This window comes from Bos javanicus, chromosome 17 (genome assembly GCF_032452875.1).
Source record: "Bos javanicus breed banteng chromosome 17, ARS-OSU_banteng_1.0, whole genome shotgun sequence".
NCBI lineage: Eukaryota > Metazoa > Chordata > Mammalia > Artiodactyla > Bovidae > Bos > Bos javanicus.
Window position 1 is genome coordinate 35400702 of NC_083884.1, and position 20932 is coordinate 35421633.

At 42.0% G+C, this 20932-nt stretch overlaps 1 protein-coding gene across 1 annotated transcript in view; it reads right to left on the reverse strand.

Moving 5' to 3' along the window:
- The window catches only part of FGF2 (fibroblast growth factor 2), a 53955-nt gene extending 40592 nt beyond the window's left edge, over window positions 1-13363 (reverse strand). The window contains exon 1 of the mRNA XM_061384256.1: window positions 12814-13363. Within this exon, the coding sequence (XP_061240240.1) occupies window positions 12814-12991 (178 nt within the window). The 5' untranslated portion in view covers window positions 12992-13363. The remainder of the gene's footprint in view (window positions 1-12813) is intronic.
- Window positions 13364-20932: the final 7569 nt, after the last annotated feature.

A 20932-nucleotide genomic window follows, 5' to 3' on the forward strand; every position in this document is an offset into this window, starting at 1 on the left:
TTGACGTATTTTGGGCCATGGACAACTTTTTGAGAATCTGATAAAATGCTGTGTATTCTCCCCTCAGAAACAACACCTTGATATAATATTTTATATATATTTTCAAGGAATTATGGAAACCTGGAGCTTGTTCATGGACTGTCCAGGTTAAAATACCCAACCTGGAAGGAAGATGTACTGTATCTCTTTGAGTCAGGCTGAATTATAAAGAATCACATATATTAACTGTCAGCCACGGTGAGCATTAGGCTTCTTCCAGAAAACAGAGGTACCTAGTAGGAACACCCTCTCACTGCTGGAGGTGAGGGCATGGGCAAGGCCAAGAGTCTCCAGAATCCTAAACACAAAAGCTCTACAGTTCAACATCATTAAGTACAGCCCAAAATAACAAGTCTGGAAAAGATTCAACAGAGGTATAACCAAACAGGTATCTCAACTGGTGTTTTTTTCCCTAATCTCATTAAAACACTTGAAGACTATCTACTTCTTGAGTAATGTAGCTTCCTGCAACGCCTTTCAAGAAAAATTCGTTGAGCTGCAAAATATCATGTAAATCACTAAAAATTCTCCTGCTGTATGAGGATGTGAGCAATACTGCCAATAGCTGGGTGAAGGGTCTAGCAAAAAGCTTTGAATTAAAATGAGAATCTAAAGCTTCACTTCAGGGTGGTAATTAGGAAACAGAGTCAGCTGTCTATTAAGAATACTTTCAGATCATGATAATAAATCCATATCACCAATTTTATCTTTAGTTCTTTACCTTTTGGAGGGAGAGCATACTTCCAGTTCATTAAAGGTGATACAGTCCTTGGGTCCTGGCCTTAGAAGCCCAAATATGAAAAAACTCTACTCTCCCAAAGAAAATGTACTTCTTTTGCAGAAGGTTGTTATGAGAAATTTGGTCAGATATTCCACCGAAATAACATGTGAAGCCTATGTATACTGCTACTCTTCCACTATATACGAGCCTATTTACTATTTTCTATGTTATCTTCTTTTCTCCATATTCTCAAGTCCCTTGGATTTTTTTCAAGGACCTACATCAGGCTTCCTAGCTATCTAGAGTTTCCAGAAAATACCTTTATCCCACTTTCTGATATATAAGACAATCACTCATCTGCTGGTAACTTCCTATTCTCTGTAATTCTCATAGACTTTCAACAGTGCCCACATCTGTAAGCAATGTGGGAACCAGGGGACTAGACTGTTCTGAGTCCATGAAGTTTTTCTAAAGAGAGGGATAACAAGATCAGAGCTGCTCTCTGGAAAGATACTCTGCCAAGGAACAATATCCAGTTGACTCACTGGTGCTGTGGGCTGAACTGTACCCCCACCCCAAATTCATACACTGAAGCCTGAAGCCCCAGTACCTCAGAAAATTACTATTTGGAGATGGGGCCTCTAAAGAAGGATTAAGTCAAAATGGGGCTGTTATAGAGTGGGCCCTAACCAAATCTGAATGGTGCCCTTACAAGAAGAAGAGATCAGGATGTGTGCACAGAGAGGTGACCATGTGTAAGGTAGCTGCTGCAAACCCCGAAGAGGCCTCAGAAAGACCAGACGTGCAGACAGCTGTATCTTGGACTTCTAGTCTACAGAACATGAGAAAATCAATTTCTGTTGTTTGAGCCACTCAGTCTACGGTAATCTGTTATGGCAGCCCTAGCAAACTGATACAGATGGGATCAGGTAGAAGGCAGTTGCAACAGTCAGGGACCGAACGAGAGCAGCTGTGGCAACAACGCAGAGACCCCCGTGAGTATGAAGGACACAGCAGAACTGAAAGCACAGAGCCTGAGACGGATGTGAAGACTGAGGGGATGAAGAGTAGAAATGTACTCTGCGAGATGGGCTGGTTGGCAAGAAATTTACAAAGTTAAATATTTTATATTTTAAAATACAGGGGGTCAAAAAAGGGGGACAAGTGATTTCAAGGAAAGAGGAGTTTCATTATAAACACATTTCTAGATGTGTCTGGCTAAGTGCTTTCTTTGTATCTCTTTGTCTACCTTGGTCTTTATTTTCTCAATGAGACACTCAGATAATTACTGATTGACAATCTCACTTGGAGAAGAAGATTAACATTAACATAAAATAGGCCCAGGTCCATCTGCTTTTTTTTCTTTAATTTTTTTCTTTTCATCTTACACTATGTCCTTAAATAGTGAGCCTATCTCAAATTTCCTTCAAAGGGCCTAACTTTTTAAACATCCTTTTAATCATCCTCTTTGTATTTTCTGCATGCCTTAGCTTATTCTGCATCTTTACAGACTCTATCTTTGAGGTTTATCCCATTCTTATATAGTATTTATTCTTAATTATGTCCTACTCTTAATTTTTAAATATGCCTTTTAAAAATCTTTGAGTTCTTCAGAAAGCAATCCCTAAAATATTAAAGAATTGTTTCGTATTAATTCATGACAAATATTTTCTAATTAAAAAGGATGCAATAAAGGGGTAGAAGAAAAGATGAGAGACTAACTTTGCTGAGCACAGTAAAGGCTCTGGGAAGTTTAAACTATTTTTAAAAATCACTATTTCTGTTCAAATTTATGCCACACCGTCCATCTGAAATTCTGGCCATGAACTGTATTCTAAACACTAACAAATCTGGAAGACACAATTAATTACTTACAATCACAAAGAGACCATGGTTTGAAAAGCCAGTAGCAAAAACTCTATCCCTATCTGTAAGATGAAAATAACACTTGTTTCATAAGACTATAATAAGATTAAACATACTGTTCATAAAGCTGGCCCAGAGCATGTTCTCAGGAATTTCATCCATCCATTCAAAAAACATTCAGTAAATAACAAGATCCCAGGTGAAGTCATTTGGTGAAGGCCAAACAATAGGCCCTTCCTCTTTAAAGGCGCAGGGACGTGGCCAAGTTGCCATGGAACCTGCTTTGGTGTCTGGCTCAGGCTGGACAGATCCCATCAACACGTCATGGTTTTAATACCTTCCCTCCAAAATAATCTGCGCCTTACTTTTCCCACCTTGTAACAACTGAAGGTATTGCTGTAACTATTTTTCAATCCAACACGTTGTATTAAATGTAATATATGTCTTCTTCATATACTACTGTCCTCTACTAAACCAGTTAGAAAAATTAGCTTCCCAATTTTATTTGTATTATATCCCCCTTACTAAATTGTTGAGTTTAATGGATAAATATAAGAATGTAAGAAGAGTCCTAAAGTTCTAAAACTCAAGAAACACACTCAAACTAGAATAGTTTACTTTTCATATAATTGTTTTGACAAATACTTTGTCTCAAAGAAAATAAGGAAATAAGGTAAATCAATCTTACATTTAAAGATTAAAGGTTAAATCTGACTCAGAGAAAGACTCTCCATATTGCTAATTCTAATAAGATGAAAAGTAACAAAAGGAGACCGACCATGCAAAATGCAAGATTATACTATTAAGAATTTTCAAGAGGAAAGGGACCTTCTTCTCTCAAGTTTCCATACAAGTAGTCCCCTCCTTCTCCACACACAAACACACACGCAATTGTCAAACAAGCCAAAGCTAGAAATAGCTATGAAGATAAAGGTCAAATTACATGAGAGAATTTTTTAAAAGAAACATAACCAATAGGAAAAAATGAAAATATATAAAGACATACAGCAAGTATCAAAATATATGTATTATTAGGCAGTAGATTAATTTCATTTCTAACTCAAAATAAAGACTGTTCATCAAGTGTTATGTTTCAAAAAGTAATTTTTTAAATAGAGGTATTATTTGACTCTGTTACTCTCTTCCATTTCCTATTTATGTTATGACCATCTATAAATCTATGAATTGTTTTCTATTTGCAAAATGATTCAGCTCAGAAAGCAGAATGAGACTGGTCATTCAGTAGTCTCTCCCACCCACCCTTGCAGACATCACATCACAAAGACTATGACTCACTTTGTCATACAGTTTCTATCCTTTCAAGAGTTTTAAGATTGTTGTGATGAATACTGGCTCATAAATCTGAATGAATATTAGGATGAAATTATTTGTGCCATTTCCTCACAGCCAAAAGGGATATTAACAATGGTACCAGACAGTTCTTAATCCTAATTTATAAAATGATTCACAGCTTTTAGAAAGAGAGAAAGAGACAGAGGGAAAGAAAGGGATTTAAGGATTAAATATCTGACTCAAGTATGAACTCTCAGATCTATGGTTTTTAATTAGAAGATGACAGCTAGTTCTGAAATTGGCTAGAAATGTTGACATGTTATTCATTAGCTGAAAAGAAAAACTTCCACAATAAAAATTAATCCTAATGAAATGATTGTGTTTTACCTTTATTGCTTCCTTTGAATAATGTGAAAGGTGTCCACAGAAGGAACCACAGTGATGCTACGTTCAACTTATCTGCTCTGCGCACTTCATGCTGAAGTGTATATGCTTATTTATTTAAAGTTCTAGCTCATTCAACAATACACATCGAACCTCTTCATGGGCCTCAGCATGGTCATTCATTTGAGTCCAGGGAATTCTGGAGTGCCTAAAGTCAGTCTCAGTCCTCAGAGTAGAAAAGAGAGCAAAGGACTACTGGGTAATGTTTAAATTTTTTAAAATCCTTGCCATCTAGAAAGTTCCAGTAAAACTGAGGGACAGGAGGTTAAAACACATCAAGCTATTAGAGAGAATTTTTCGATAATGCAGGAGAGGACAGACGGGTACAGGGCCATGTGAAAGCCACAGGGTCTGATGCAAAGCCTAGGACTGGGGTCAGGAAGGAGGACTAAGTGCACTTCAGCTCAGGGAAACGGCCTGAGTCAAGGCTAAGAGGAGAAGGATGTCAGAAGGCCATCAGAGAGGGAGTCAGAAGACTTGGCTCATTTGTTGGGTACACAATGAACTTAACACACATTCTTTAAGTAGACAGAGCTCGCAGTCCCAGTGCAGGAGATAGACATGTAAACAATTAATTACAAGAAAAACTGTTAAGTCTACAATACATCCCAACTACTATGGGGAAAAAAGCACAGACAGAAACAACCAAGTCTCCCTGGGAAGGTAGGGGAAAGTTTCACAAAGGAAAAGACCACTGAGCTGGCTCGTAAAAGATCTTTTCAGGGAAAAGTGAGAGTGGGAGGAGGGTGTGAGACAAGAATTGGTGTGATAAAGGATTTTCCAAAAACAAGGATCACCAAGTGGAAAAGCCAACTGTAATAGTGATGGTTCTGCCAGTTTAGAGACAATCACGAAGGCAGAAAGCGCTGGCAGCATCAGGGGAGTGTGGATCGTAAAGAGCTGGAACACTGAGCCGGTAGGTCATGCTTCAGAGGGAAAGTCTGGAGGGTCTGTTCATAGGTAAGAAAAGGACAGAGGAAACCAAGAGACAGGGCGAAGAAAAGTCACTGAGGCAGGGATGAATCCCAGGTGTCTAGTTTTGGAGACTAGAAGAAGAATTTCATTTCAGGCAGAAATTCAGTAGGAAGGGTGCCAGGTGGAGAAAATGATGCTATGTTCTGTCTTCTGTGGGATGAATTGAGGCTGCGGCAGCACATCTATCCTTTAGGCAGCAGGAACACGATACTAACACAGAGACAGAAAAGCAGAGAGAGTTGAAATGATCTGTGCTGAAAGATCACAAGTACTCAGAAAGATGGGAAGAGAGGCAAAAACAGAGCCTTGGGGGATACAACAGCAAAAGACCGAAGATAGGAGGGACCAGAGGAAAAGACTGTTGGAAGGGTGAGAGGAAACCGGGTTAATGTGCCAAGGAATTCTGGTGAGACAGAGGCAGACAATAGTGTGAAGCGTCAGAAATAGGGTGACACACTGGGTAAGTCCATGTGATTGAACTGGAAGACTGCCGGGGCCCAGAATGATTTAAGCAGAATACCAGAAGCACAATCCAGAGTTAGAAAGAGAAAAGGAGATGAAGTAGCAGAGAGTACAGGATTCTAGGATACCGGTCACAGAAAGACGAATGAACAATGCACAGCATACCTGAGGAATCTTCCATCACACAGTACATGGTAAATATCTTAGATGCTTTTTAAAGAAAACAATTCATAATGAGAGCTTTTAACTAATTATCCTGAGCAATGATTCATCTTTTTATAGACTACACCAAAATTGCTAATAGCCAGCTTTTTAATATTTCAAATATGATTACATTTTTCCAAATATAATTGTTACATATAGTTATCTTCATTAAAAGGCTAAGTGCCTAATCGTATATGTTACTATACCAAGAGAACTGTAAACCTTGACCAGGCTTTGAACAGCATGTGGCCCCTGAGTAGTTACCCACATAGAATGTTCTCATCAGCAGCTCACTTTTAGTGAGAATTACCAGAGTAAAAGGTACAAGCCTTTTTATGATGTTTATTTATATGGAGAAGTCATGGTCCCTACCTTAAGATGCCAAATTTTCTCAAAGTGCATAAATCATGAACAGAGAAAATAACCCACTCACAGAATCCTAGCCAGATCATTACTACACTACACAAATTTCCTTTAAAAAGCAAAACAAAACAGGAAAAAAAAAAAAACAACCTTCCCTCCCCACCCTCTGCAATATCCTAAAAAATCTGTGAACTTTACACTTTAGAATTCTATGGGATAATTTAATTTAGAGGGTAACTTAACTTGAGAAAGTAAGTAGCCCTTTGAAAATACAAATGCAGGCGACTTCTCTGGCATCCCAGCGACTAAGCCTCTGCACTCCCAACGGAGGGGCCTGGGTTCGATCCTGGTCAGGGAACTAGACCCCACCTGTGGCAACTAAGAGTTCACATGCAGCAACTAAGATCCAGAGCAGCCAAGTAAATAATTTTTTAAAAGAAAATCAAAATGCAAACACACACACACATTACTGATTACTGTAAATGAATGAGTATTAAGGATATACCAGTCAACTCAAAAGTCACCATATGCAGGAACAGTGACAGGGAACAACTGGGATGAGACATAAATTAAAACTGAATATTGGCTATCTGTTGCCTCTAGGCCCTCCAAATTTCTTCAAACTAAAAATATCCCACAGGAATTTAGAATGGGACTAATCCAGTTTCTAAGAACTATGTGGTATATGGCTCAATGGGTGAAGTTCCCTGGGAGTTGCCATTTTTCCTTTATTCCCTGCCTAAATTCCTATGGCCATAAATAACCTAGCTTAGAGAGAGAGAAAGCAATAGCTACCCCCCAACAATGGATGCCAGAGAAGGCAACGGCACCCCACTCCAGTACTCTTGCCTGGAAAATCCCATGGATGGAGGAGCCTGGTAGGCTGCAGACCATGGGGTCACGAAGAGTCGGACACGACTGAGCGACTTCCCTTTCGCTTTTCACTTTCATGCATTGGAGAAGGAAATGGCAACCCACTCCAGTGTTCTTGCCTGGAGAATCCCAGGGACGGGGAGCCTGGTGGGCTGTCGTCTATGGGGTCGCACAGAGTCGGACATGACTGAAGTGACTTAGCAGCAGCAGCAATGGATGCAGTAAGGGAACACTGAAAATCACGGTGCCACAACTGCATTTCCCATTGACGTGGTGGTGGCAGTTTAGTTGCTAAGTCATGTCGGACTCTTGCAACCCCATGCACTGTAACCCACCAGGCTCCTCTGTCCATGGGATTCTCCAGGCAAGAATACTGCAGCGGGTAGTCATTCCTTCTCCAGAGGATCTTCCCGATCTAGGGGTCAAACCCAGGTCTCCTGCATTGCAGGCAGATTCTTTACCAGCTGAGCCACCAGTGACATAATGAAAATTCCACAATGATAATTGTTACTTGAATTATTTTGTCAACAGCCAAACACTTGACAACATACAAGTTAAGCAGAAGACCTGGTTTCAGAGTGCAGAAAATGACAAGCTCAAAAACAAAATAGAACCAAGAATACTTGTTTGGAGAGGATATGGTAATGAGGTTAAGGTTCAAGTCCAAATGTGCTGACTTGTCTTGTTCCAATTCCCAGAAATAGAGTGGTTACCCCAGGCCAGTCTTACAGATGTTTGTTGTAGGACAAAGGGGCCCAAGCAGGGGGTTTTGAAAAACAAGTAAAGGCAATGGCACGTGAGTAGTTACCTCCCTGTTCCACAGGCATCTTTTGGCCAGAAAATAACAATTCTAATAATGCAAGACCTTATACTGCCTTTTTCCAATATCGCTGACAGTAATTTCTGAGAATCAATATGTAGATGAACAGTCAATTTTATAATTATAATGTATTGAGGATGATTCTTGTTTTGTCTATAACGTTTTTTCAAATTACACCTAAAAATCTCAGCTATCCATTTAAAACATCGTAAGTCTGAACATAATGCTCAGAATCCACTTTTCATACCTCTGTCAAAATCCAATTATGGGATGGCCACTTTATAAACACAAAGAAAGCCCTCAAGGCATGTCACAAGAGGATATTGCCAGTTCTAGGCTGAAGTCATTTGGCACCAAACTCATTTTAAAAGGCTCCTAAGGTGTGGTAATATCCATGACTCATGAATTGTCCTTTCATTGCTGAACCAATTACACGATTTCCACAATTAAATGAGCTATTGGGTTCTTACTTCATTTGTTTACTGCACACAAATGTCATTAGAGTAAACAGTATGCTTATTAAAGTAAATTGGTGGGATCCACTTGCCAGATATTACCCAAAAAAGGTGTATGTGTGTGGAGGGGGGAGAATCTGGTGTCATCAATCAAAAGTTCCATTGACATAAAGGAAGAGAAGAAAAGGTGGCTTTCTTCATTGCTCCAGGGGGTACAACCAGAGGCAACCTGTGGACTCATAAGAACTCCCCAGAGCGACTATGTCAATATTTTGAAGTGGAGGAAGCCTAAAAAGCCAGAACAGCAGGGATAGTCCGCAAGGGGGCAAGTGGGCAAGAATCGGCAGGTAAACTCAGGCAATCAGTTCCGCCTGTGGACCTCAATCTCGTCTTCTACAAGATGAAGCTGGTGAACAGTTCGTTTTTAATGACGGGGCTGCATGGAATATGTGCGGTGGCACAGAGGGTGGGAGTCAGACGGGATCCCAGCCCTGCTCCACTTGGGGGTGGGCAGGTCCCTCAGCCTCTTCAAGGCTCAGTGTCCTCTGGAGGCTGGAAGCCAGAGGAGTGTGGCAAGCAGGCGGTCACCTCCTGGGAGAAGACCCAAAGGTCGATCCAGCACTTCTAACTACCTTCGTTTTTTCCAAAATAAAAGCATCTGGAATAAATTTAATGCTAAAATGTACACAAGCAGCATACTTTGCCCTTATTATACTCCACCACATGTTGAACGTGCTGCCTGGGATAAAATGTGCTCTCTTCCGAATGTTTTCACATGGTTTCAGTACTTCAGGGCATATACTTCTGTTACACATCCCCGTGGGCAAGTGGGACACCAAAGGGAAGGTGGATGTGCGGCACCCACGCTGGCCCTGTCTTTATCTCGCTTTTACCAACACACTCGTGTCAAATACAGGTTATTTCAGGATTGTGAGAAAAGTGCAGGAAAGTGGGCCTTTTGAAACAATTGTGAAAACAATTCAAGAGAAAACCCGGGGAGAAACACAGGTGATCTCCAGCAAAAGTGGGAAGCTGGAAACGCTGTCCGCCCAGCCCCACACCGTCCTGCCCTATGTCCCTTCAGAACCTAGCCATGTCCCCTGCCCCTGACCAGCGCCCCACATTCATGCCACCGACTTCACAGCCTCCCCCCTCAACTCCAGCCCTGCTGGTCAGCTTTTGGGAAAGAAATCATGCACATACAATTTAATTCACACGAAATGTTAAAACTGGGTAACTGCTCCACTTGTCCTTCCAGAGGCACCCTCCACCCCGTACCCATGAGGACCCAGGTCCAGGGTTTCCAGCACCCGCCGAGGCTCAAGTCCCTCGTGGAAAACAGTGTAGGGCCGTTGGCTGTCATCACCACAGATGGAGACTGTGGATTCGGAGAGCACACTGCATTTGCATTTTAGAAACATCTGGACAGAGAGTTAATGCCAAAGGGATAAATCTCCAGTGATAGATTTTGGGTGTATGGACAAATGAGTTTGAGGGAGGGGGCCTTGGATTTTCCAATGTTTCAAATATGTCTAGATATCTGAACCTTAATTCGGTGGGAAGCTGTAGCAAGCATTAACAGCTTTTATTTCTCCACGTTTGCTGATCAGTTTTGCTCCTTTAGGGGAATGGAGGGGATATGGTTAAGAGGATACTGATATGGCATTGTTTTTCCTATATATTTCTTACCCGTCTCCTCCTGGTTTTGTCAACTATCAGTACACCTTTGATATGTCAGGGGAAAAAAAAAAAAAACACTGTCCTTAATTAAACATATGTCCAGGTTGGCCTATACAAAAGTCATTTAAATTGATCATTTTCAGGTTTCTATTCTTGTCAGTCTACCACCTGGTACAAGGTGATTTTTGAAAATCAGTGCTCTCCACAAGTCTGGATGAGTACTCTACTCTCTACCTTTAAAGGTCTTGAGCTAGTTATCAGGTTGGCTGGGTTTCTCAGCCTTAACACTATTAACATTTACGGTCAGAACATTTTTTATTCTTTTGCTGAGCGATTAGGGAGGTGTCCTGTGCACTGTAACATCCCTGGCCTCTACTTAGCAAATGAGAGTAGCACCCTTCCAGGCATGAGTGAAAACATCTCCAGGCACTGCCAAATGTCCCCTGGAGAGTATCAATCCTATTTCAGACCATGAAGTTAAAATAAGAATACAGTAATGATGGCCCAGCCCCAAACTGGGAATAAAAAGTTAATAGTTGTGTTTAAAAGGGTGGTAATGTAATATGCAATTCAGAATTATCCTTACTAACTCCCATACATGCCTGTGTGCTCAGTCACGTCTGATTTTCTGCGACCCCCTGGACTGTGCCTGCCAGGCTCCTCCACTCATGGGATTTCCCAGGCAAGAATACTGGAGTTGGTTGCCATTCCCTTTTCCAGGGGATCTACCCAATCCAGGGATTGAACGAGTGTCTCCTGCATCTCCTATATTGGCAGGCGGATTCCTTACCACTGCGCCACCTGGAAAGCCCAGCCCCTATACAGTTTTGTTTTAAAGGAAATAGGGTATTGAGAAGGCAAAGAAAATACCTGCAACTCATAAAATGTCTGGAAGAAAATGTACTAAAGGAAGCTCCAGTATAAACCTAATCTGGGGGAAGAGTTCTGTCTTCTCGTCAAAGAACAAACTACTTTTTGTGATACTAGAAAAGAGCAAAATTAATTGGGACATATGTGCACCTTGCCCTGTTCAGCTGGGCTACCCTGGCAGCAAGCACAGAATAAACCCCACACAGAAAGATAATTTTGTGAAACCTAGTTACCAAAATAGAGAAAGAGCACTAACCAATATATTGGACTACAAGCATCTTTTCAGTTTTACTGGATAATGTAAGTGGTTAAGAAAATTGTTTAATTATGGCAGGCCCGAAAAAAGTTACAGACCTGAATCCTTTGCTTGTTGCTATTTTGAAATCAATAAAGACCAATTCTTATGAAGGGACATTTCCCATTACTGAATTTGTCAGCTAGGTTTGGCTGCAGAGTTTTCTCCTCTTCCTAACTCTCATCCCAGAGTGAGAGCTTGCTAAATTCCTTCAGTGTCCGACTCTTTGGGACCCTAGGGACGGTAGCCCACTAGGCTCCTCTGTCCATGGGGAGTCTCCAGGCAAGAATACTGGAGCGGGGTGCCATTTCCTTCTCCAGGGGATCTTTCCAACACAGGGATCCAATCCACACCTCTTACATCCCAGGCACTGGCAGGTGGGATCTTTACCACCAGTACCACCTGGAGAGCCCCAAAGGACGCACTATTAGCATCACAAGGTAAAGAAGGCCTCTTGCGGAACTTGGGCAAAAAAAAAAAAAAAAAAGAGGATCAAGTTTTCCACCTGAAAACCATTATGGAAGGAATGGCAGAACAAACAGCTTTCAAAACATGTTTTACCTACTTACAGGATGACAGTTTAAAAATATCTGATCTCTTTGTCTCACTTCAAACTCATCTATTTTTATCAGCCCATTTTATACCTCTTTCCTTCCTCTTTCTCTAGACCAGCGGGTTCTCAAACTGTGCTCCCAGATCAGCATCACCTGGGAAGTAGTTAGAAATGCAAATGAGGCCCCACTCCAGACCTAAGCGATCTGAAACTCTGGGAGATGGTTCAGCCATGAATCACACAACACACACACCTTCCAGGTGATTCTTATGCACTCTTAGTTTGACAACCAACGCCTCAGACCAATCTTATTGCTATTACCACAGATACATCATTATTATTTTTACAGAAAATGCAACTGTAGACTAGTAAATTGAGTCCTCTGCGCACTTCAAATTCTCATTTGATCCTCAAACCTGATGCAAGGTATCTTTCCAACAAGGACCTTTTAGTTGGTCTGCGGTCCCTCCTGGCTTTGCCCCGGAGACAACGGGCATCCCATAGAAGCGGTCGGAACTTCAGGCTCGGGGCGCGGGCGGCACCTCGCTGAGCCGCTCACCTCTGCTCAGCCGCCGGGCACCCCCGACGCGACAGGTTGTCTGCGCCCAGGGAGCCGCCCGCAAAGCCCGGGCACCGGGGGCTCGGGGCCCAGGGGACTGGCTTTGCTGAGCAGCCGGCACACTCCAAAGCCTGGAGGAGCGTCTACCGCCACCGCAGCTCGGGGCAGGAGGGGGGCGAGTGGTGAGCCCGAAACCGCCGAGGGCCGAGCGGAGAGAAACCACAAGTCCCACCGGGGTCACAGTGAAGAGGAAGAAGGAGCGCGGAGGCTGGAAGGCAGGGGCGGGGGAGAGAACCGCAGGGGACGAAGACGGCACCGCGGAAGACCTGGGGAGCACTCACTGTGTGGGTCGCTCTTCTCGCGGACCCCGTCCACTCGGCCGTCGGGGTGGATGCGCAGGAAGAAGCCCCCGTTCTTGCAGTACAGCCGCTTGGGGTCCTTGAAGTGGCCCGGCGGGAAAGCGCCGCTGCCGCCGTCCTCCGGCAGGGCTGGCAGCGTGGTGATGCTCCCGGCGGCCATGGCCCCACCAAGGCCCTGGCGGGGTCCCCGAGCCCCTGGAGCCGCGCGGGGAGCCGCCGCGCCCCGGCCCCGGCCTCCGACGCGCTCCGCGGCGCGGCCCCGGCCCCGGCCCCCCAGCCTCCCTCCCCGCGGCACGCGGCCGCGCCCGCGAGCCCCCAGCCTCGAGCTGTTCGGCCGCTTCCCTCTCCGCCTGCCCTAGAGCGCGGGGAGCCCGGCGGTCCGGGATCGGGGGGTGAGGGCTGGATGCCTCTGCGGCCGCCGCTCTTGGGAGGGCCGCCTCCCTAAGCCGCAGCACCCGGGATCCGCGGGCACCGCGTCCGCCGGTCTGCTATCCGCTGGGCCGCGGCGTCACATCTAATACGTCTCCACCCCCAGACGCCCACGACCCCCCACGCCCCCCGCCCGCCTCCCTTCCGGCGCACCGCCCCCTACTCGCTCCGGGTTTTCTGGGGCGGGTGTCTGGGTCGGGCGCTCGGGCCGCAGGACGCAAGCGCGCGACATCCGTGCCCCGGGAGCCCGAGGGGGAGAGCCAGGGCCGGGGGAGGTGCGGGGACGCGGCGGGAGGCCCTGGTCCAGGCCTCCGCCGCTGTAGGGGCTCAACCCCGCCGGTTCCCCAGAAGTCGCCCCAGCCCAGCTCCGCGCAGCCCAAACCACGTTTCGACTTTCTCTACATTGCGGAGCTTTCGCTGAGCAACCAGCCGTGACTCAACTTTTCAAACTTTAAATGCAATTTTCTCCCCCAGTCTTTTTCTCTGCCAGCGTCTCAAAGCGTAGGAACTATTTCCACCCCAAAGAAGTAGAGGAATTGGAAGTCAGGGAGGATTGTGTGTCAAAATACGTTTTGAACGTCTCTAATTACCCAAAGACGAAGGGCACGCACTGGCACAAACTGTTAACATGGGAGGCGGAGGCTGAAGTATTTTACTAACAGGAGGGGGGAGAGAGGCCAGAGAAGGGGTTGAGTCGCAGAGAGGAAAAGATTTTTCTCTGACTAACCTGGAGATAGTCAACGTGCAAAGATGAAAATGGCCCTCAAATCCTTATCGCGATTGAAGCATGTTAATGTCTTGTTCTAGCTAAACTGTTAGGCACTTTTTGGAGGAAGGGTAGTTTATTGAAAATCCCAAACTACAAAATTGAGGTTAATTACACTTTATTTTTCAGTAGAATATAACGGGCACTACAGATTAGCAAAATACTCATCTTTAGAACTTCATATGCTGAGCATCTACGGTGTGCAAAGCATTCAGTAAGTGCAGTGGGAGATGCCCGATCAAACAGGGTCTTCTGGCACAGTGAAGGTGATACAAGGGGACCCAGAGTAACACAAATACTATTAACAGTAGAACAGGTCAAGGCCATAGACGAGTAAAAAGTTTCAGGAGATATCAGACAAGGAGTAATTCAGCTTGAGGATAGGCAGGAGTAAGGGAAAGCTTCTTGGAAGAAGTGAGAATACAGAAGTTCCTCTATTTAAGAACTTGTTTGCTTTCAAAAGATTATCCATGGTGCATTTGTTCATAAGGCTCTGAGATGGGTTTAACTCTAGACACATTTCTAGAATGTTAAATAGGAGTACGATTCTTTGGAGCTTTAAGAACCAAGGAATACTCTTCTCTGGGCTGATGGATGTTCTCGGACATCTGTCTCCAAAATGGACAGGTTTTAGCTGCGCTGAAAATCTGTTAAGACAAACAGCTCCCTTGCAGATCTCTGTGGGAATCCTCAGGGATGCTTAAAGTTACTGCAGCATGAATTGAGTTGCCACTTACTTTGAAGTCAAGTTAGACTTGAACAAGCTTTGAAATCTGTGCACAGAAACCTGAGTATTCCAAGAACAAAGGGATAAAAGCTAAGCCAAACTATTTATTTCACAGTAGTATCCAAAAATTTGGGGAACAGTTACAAGCAGTTAAGTAATGCGTATGCTTGGAGAAGGCATTAGCACCCCACTTCAGTACTCTTGCCTGGAAAATCCCATGGACGGAGGAGCCTGGTAGGCTGAAGTCCATGGGGTCGCTAAGAGTCCGACACGACTGAGTGACTTCACTTTCACTTTTCACTTTCATGCATTGGAGAAGGAAATGGCAACCCACTCCAGTGTTCTTGCCTGGAGAATCCCAGGGATGGGGAAGCCCGGTGGGCTGCCATCTATGGGGTCGCACAGAGTCCGACACGACTGAAGCAACTTAGCAGCAGCAACAGGAATGTGTATGCTAATGGACCACAGGTCCTGTGGAACTGCATCCCATGTACAATAACCTCTTGTTTCCTAGATCTTGCAAAACCAGGAGAGGAGATACCACTGGAAATGGATAAGCCAGCTCTGGGAATCTAGGTCTCTAAGTCAAATAGCATTAATTCCAAGAAGACATCCTTAAGAAAGTTGTCTTATGTTCCTAACCAGACTCTTCTCAACATACACTTGTAGATACACAAAGACAGACACAATATTCTTAGATGCAATCAATTTGCTCTCAGTTGAACCATGAGCAGTCAATTTACTTACACTCTCATTTTACCCAACTCTAAGGATGAATATAAAAGTAATTTTGAAAAAAAAACCTAGAACCAATAGAATTCTATAAGATGACGGATACAAAACCCATTATTAAAAAAAAAATTAGGTTCCAGAATTTCCTTCTCAACACCAAGGTAAATTACTTTGGAATTAATAAGAATTGTTCAAAATCTAAATGATGAAAAGTACAAAGATGTAATGAGAACTTAAAAAATACTTAAGTGTTCCTGGATGGAAACATACAGTAAAATAACAATGTCAAATTAAACAATATTAGTTTAAAAATTTGGCACCATTTTAAAACTAAATAACAATATTGTAAAATTCATTTGGACAAATAAATGTATAAGAACAGCACACTATTAAAAACTTAACATACATCATAGACTTAAATTTAAAAGTTAAAACTACAAACCCTCTTAGATAAAAACATAGGTATAAATCTTCATGACCTCGGATTAGGCAATGGTTTCTTAGATATGGCACTAGAGAGACAGCAACAAGAGAAAACAGATAGATTGTACTTCCTCCAAATCAAAAACTTCTGTGCACCGAGTTACACTACTGAGAAAATGAAAGGTGTCCAGAGAATGGGGAAAAAATTTTGCTAATCATATATATGATGAGAGTCTAGTCTCCAAAATATGTAAAGAATTGTTACAGCTCAACAGTTAAAAGACAGTCTAATTTAAAAGTGGGCAAAGTATTTGAATAGACATTCCTCCAAAGAACCTATAAAAATAACCAATAAGTACATGAAAAGATGTTCAATATAATTAGTCATTAGTAAAATGTGAATCAAAATCACAATGAGTCATCACTTCACACCCAATATGATAGCTATAATTTTTTAAAAAAAAAGGATAACAAGGGCTGTCAAGGGTGTGGAATAATTGGAACCTCAATACATTGCTGGGGGGGGGACATAAAATGGTATAGCCAATATATAGAACAGTCAGGCATTTCCTCAAAAAATTACAAAGTTTCACAATTTGGCCTATCAATTCCATTCATTAATTCTACATACACACATGAGAATTGAAACTATGTTCACACAAAAACAAACACATAAATGAGTGTTAGTAGCATCAATATTCATCATAGTCAAAAAGTAGAAACTACTCAAATGTCTGTCAACTGACAAATGGATAAACAAAATGTGGTATATCCATAAAATGGAATATTGTGTGTCTGTGTGTGTGTGTGTGTGTGTGTGTGTGTGTGTGTGTGTTAGTCGCTCAGTCGTGTCCTATTCTTTGCAACCCTATGGATTGTAGCCCGCCAGGCTTCTCTGTCCATGGAATTCTCCAGGCAAGAATACTGGAGTGGATTGCCATTCCCTTCTTCAGAGGAACTTCCCAACCCAGGGATCGAACCCTGGTCTCCTGCATCGCAGGCAGATAAAAAGAAATAAAGTACCCATACATGGTAAAACATAGATGAACCTTGTAACAGTGAAGGCAGAAAAGCCAGATAGAAAAACACGATTCCATGTATACAAAAAAAAAAAAGGTAAATAATCCACCTGCTATGTGGGAGACCTGGGTTCAATTCCTGGGTTGGGAAGATACCCTTGAGGAGGGAATGGCAACGCACTCCAGTATTCTTGCCTGGAGAATCCCATGGACAGAGGAGCCTGTTGGGCTACAGTCCATGGGGTCACAAAGAGTCAAACACGACTGAGCAACTTTTGCTTCAGGTATACAAAATGTCAAGAATAGAGAAAAATCCACAGAGATACAAAGCAGATGAGTGGCTGCCAAGGGGTGGGAGAGGAGGCAGCTGAGCAGTGACCACTAGTGGGGATGATGGAAAAGCTCTGGAGTTAAGATAATGGTGATGGTTGCACAACTTTGTGAAAATACTAAAATAACACTAAGCTATATACTTTAAAATGGTGAATTTTATGGTATGTGAATTATATCTTAGAAAAAATAAAGAAATGCATGTTGAAATAAAAATGGAAATATTCTCCTATGAAATTGAGAGAAAAAAAGAAATAATATTAACGCAGGTTACCAAAAAACAGGATGAATGGGAAACTTCATGAACTGCCAGATGGGAGGATAAATTATTGTAGCATTTTGAAAAGGCAATGTGTGCATCACATTCTTAAATTTTTGAAATTATGTAAATTTAATGTGGGCCAACAGTTTTGGTGTAAGAAATTTACTCTCAAGAAAAAAAATCACATATGTATATATTTAGCAACCCTGGTATTCAGTGAATTGATCATAATGAGAAAAAATGAAGGATAATATAAATAATTAAAGATGAACAAATTAATTTTAGTAAATCATGTTATAGTCATAGAAACCAATGTGTTCCATGAAGCCACATAGACAGTTTTATAATAGAATACAAATGCTTATAATATATTGTGAATTGAAAGTAGTTTGCAAAACTATAGAATAATAATCCATTTGTTAAATTTGTTAAAGCCCATATTAGAATGAGATATATTAAAATGTTAGTACTGATTACCTCGGATAGTCAAATTATTTTTATTTTCTAAAAATAATCTGGCTACTCACTACTACATAAAACTTATTATCTAAAATTGTATCTTATTTATTCATTTCCTTATATGTTATCAGTCATCCCACTTCAATAGAATATAAAGTGCTTTAAAGGAAGAGATCTTTTTGCCCTAAACATTGCTGTGTTCTTGGACCTAGTGGCAATAAGCAGAGTCTGAACTAATATATACTAAATGAACACATGCACTAGTTTCATTTTAGAAAGCTCTTTTGAAAAACCAGACTTTTTATCTACATTATGCATGGGTGTGATCAATGACAGTGGAACTCTAAATGTGAACCAGTTTTGAAAGAAATCACACTAACCCCATTTCCTTATGAAAGTTTACTAAAATACATAAATTACTGACTTCCAAAGCCTAGTATATCAGAAATCATCTAACCAGTTCTCGAGTCACCACATGACCATCAGCAGAGTGAGCGCCTCTATTCCATCTCCACGAGAGGCAGGAAAAGGTTATCGTTAACCTTCCCTCCTACATGGCAGGTTCTGGTCTCAGAATAATGATTTGTGCTTTATGTAGATTTTGTGTCCTTGATTTCTTAAAACAGGTAAGTAACAACAAACATACCGAAGTTCCTGAAATAGCCAAGAAGCTTAATTATGCCACCTCAGGGCATTTTATTTTTAAATATTGTACTGTCACTCTAAACAGACAGTCAAGCTACAATCATGCACTGTTTTCAGGCATCTATGACTGTATTAATCAAGTGATCAGTCTCCTCTCATAAGCTCTATGATTTTGCCTTCCCAGAATCAACTCCTAAAATCAGAAAAATAAAAACTTCACTATGTCTTTTACCCTTAAATTATCTTGGGCTTCCCTGAGGACCACTGGACAACTACAATGCCTTTTATTTTTACCTACTAAAGAGAGGGATGCTAGAAGTAATATGTTCTATGTTTTTTAATTAGCTCTATACAAAGAATTGATGCTTTTGAACTGTGGTGTTGGAGAAGACTCTTGAGAGTCCCTTGGACTGCAAGGAGATCCAACCAGTCCATTCTGAAGGAGATCAGCCCTGGGATTTCTTTGGAAGGAATGATGCTAAAGCTGAAACTCCAGTACTTTGGCCACCTCATGCGAAGGGTTGACTCATTGGAAAAGACTGTGATGCTGGGAGGGATTGGGGGCAGGAGGAAAAGGGGACGACAGAGGATGAGAAGGCTGGATGCCATCACTGACTCGATGGACGTGAGTCTGAGTGAACTCTCGGAGTTGGTGATGGACAGGGAGGCCTGGCGTGCTGCAATTCATGGGGTCGCAAAGAGTCGGACACGACTGAGCGACTGATCTGATCTGATACTATAGTAAGAGTTGGATGGAGAAAGCTATTAAATCAGAGGAGCTCAGCCTTCCTTGTATTAATTTCATTCAAATAAATTGTTGTTAATAATGAATACATTTCAAAGATGCCCCTTACAGAAAGGCCCTTTCTTTATGTTATGCTTTATCTTCTGTGTGGTCTGCTCAGGTTGGAGAGATTCCAATTACCTTGTCCATCTATTCTTTATTTGAAATTAAAGGGGGGCATCCTGACTGTCAATACAAGGCAGTTTTGTTGGTTTTTTTTTAATGGGCAAAATACAGGAGGAAAAAAACCCTTGTCATTTTAAAGCAACAGTGCAAGAAGTGGGAACCTGAATTTACCTTTGGGACAGACTGCTCCTTGATTTTGGGAAAGCTATATGAATGAACCCTTCAATTACATAAATTTAACACAAGTACCCCCTCCAGTGCCACAGCTCCCTGCTCTAAACCAAGTCAAAACACAAATGACAAGCTGGGAAATTATACATTATCTGTGAATCAAAGTTAATCTAAAATACAAAGAGACCTTAAGTATTAGTGAGAAAACACAGGCAAAGGCCCACGAACAAGTAGTTCATAGAAAAAGAAATACAAATAAAATATAAAACATGGGAGTGAAAGAAATGCAAATTAAACCTAGAATCAGATATAGTGGTCTAGTTCTCAGATGGGCACAGAGACATACATATAGAAATCTCACAGAAAAACAGGAGTGAACTTTTTGGTCAATACACACACTTCAGCTTTGCTTGTGGTTGCAACAGACTGGAAATAAACAACAAAATAGGGGCTTCCCTGGTAGCTCAGCTGGTAAAGAATACGCCTGCAGTACAGGATACCCTGGTTCAATTCCTAGGTTGGGAAGATCCCCTAGAGAAGGGATAGGCTATCCACTCCAGTATTCTTGGGCTTCCCTGGTGGTTCAGATGGTAAAAAATCTGCCTGAAATGCAGGAGACCTGGGTTTGACCCCTGGGTTGGGAACAGAACAGCTGCCCACTCCAGTATTCTGGCCTGGAGAATCCCATGGTAATAGGAACCTGGTGGGCTATACAGTCCATGAGGTCTCAAAGAGTCAGACATGACTTAGTAACTAACCCATCACCACCCACCCCAAAATTCCACAAAGGCACATTGAGATTCCTCCATTCAGAAGATGTTCCTGGGCTTTTTAGGCAGCCAATGTCTTATAATTGGTTTCCCATTTCTTAATTTGTCATTTCTATAAAATGAAGAAGTATGTTTTTAATATGGGTTTAAGGATGTTTTACTTTTAAACATTTTTATTGATAACTTGAATTAGGTTTCTTTTTGTTGTTGGGTTTTAATTAAAGATTAATTTTGTATAGTAATACTAAGTTATATAATATCTCTGTAGAAAATGAAAGCATTACAGATAATGGTGAGAGTATCCCTTGGACTCAACCCCCAATCCCAGGCACTTCCCACTTCTCCCCAGATCAAACCATTTTTCTCAGTTTGGTCATCATTTCAAATTTTCCTTTGTGCATTTACATATGTATGTATACCATAGAAAACACACAGTATTATTTAGTATGAGTGCATGT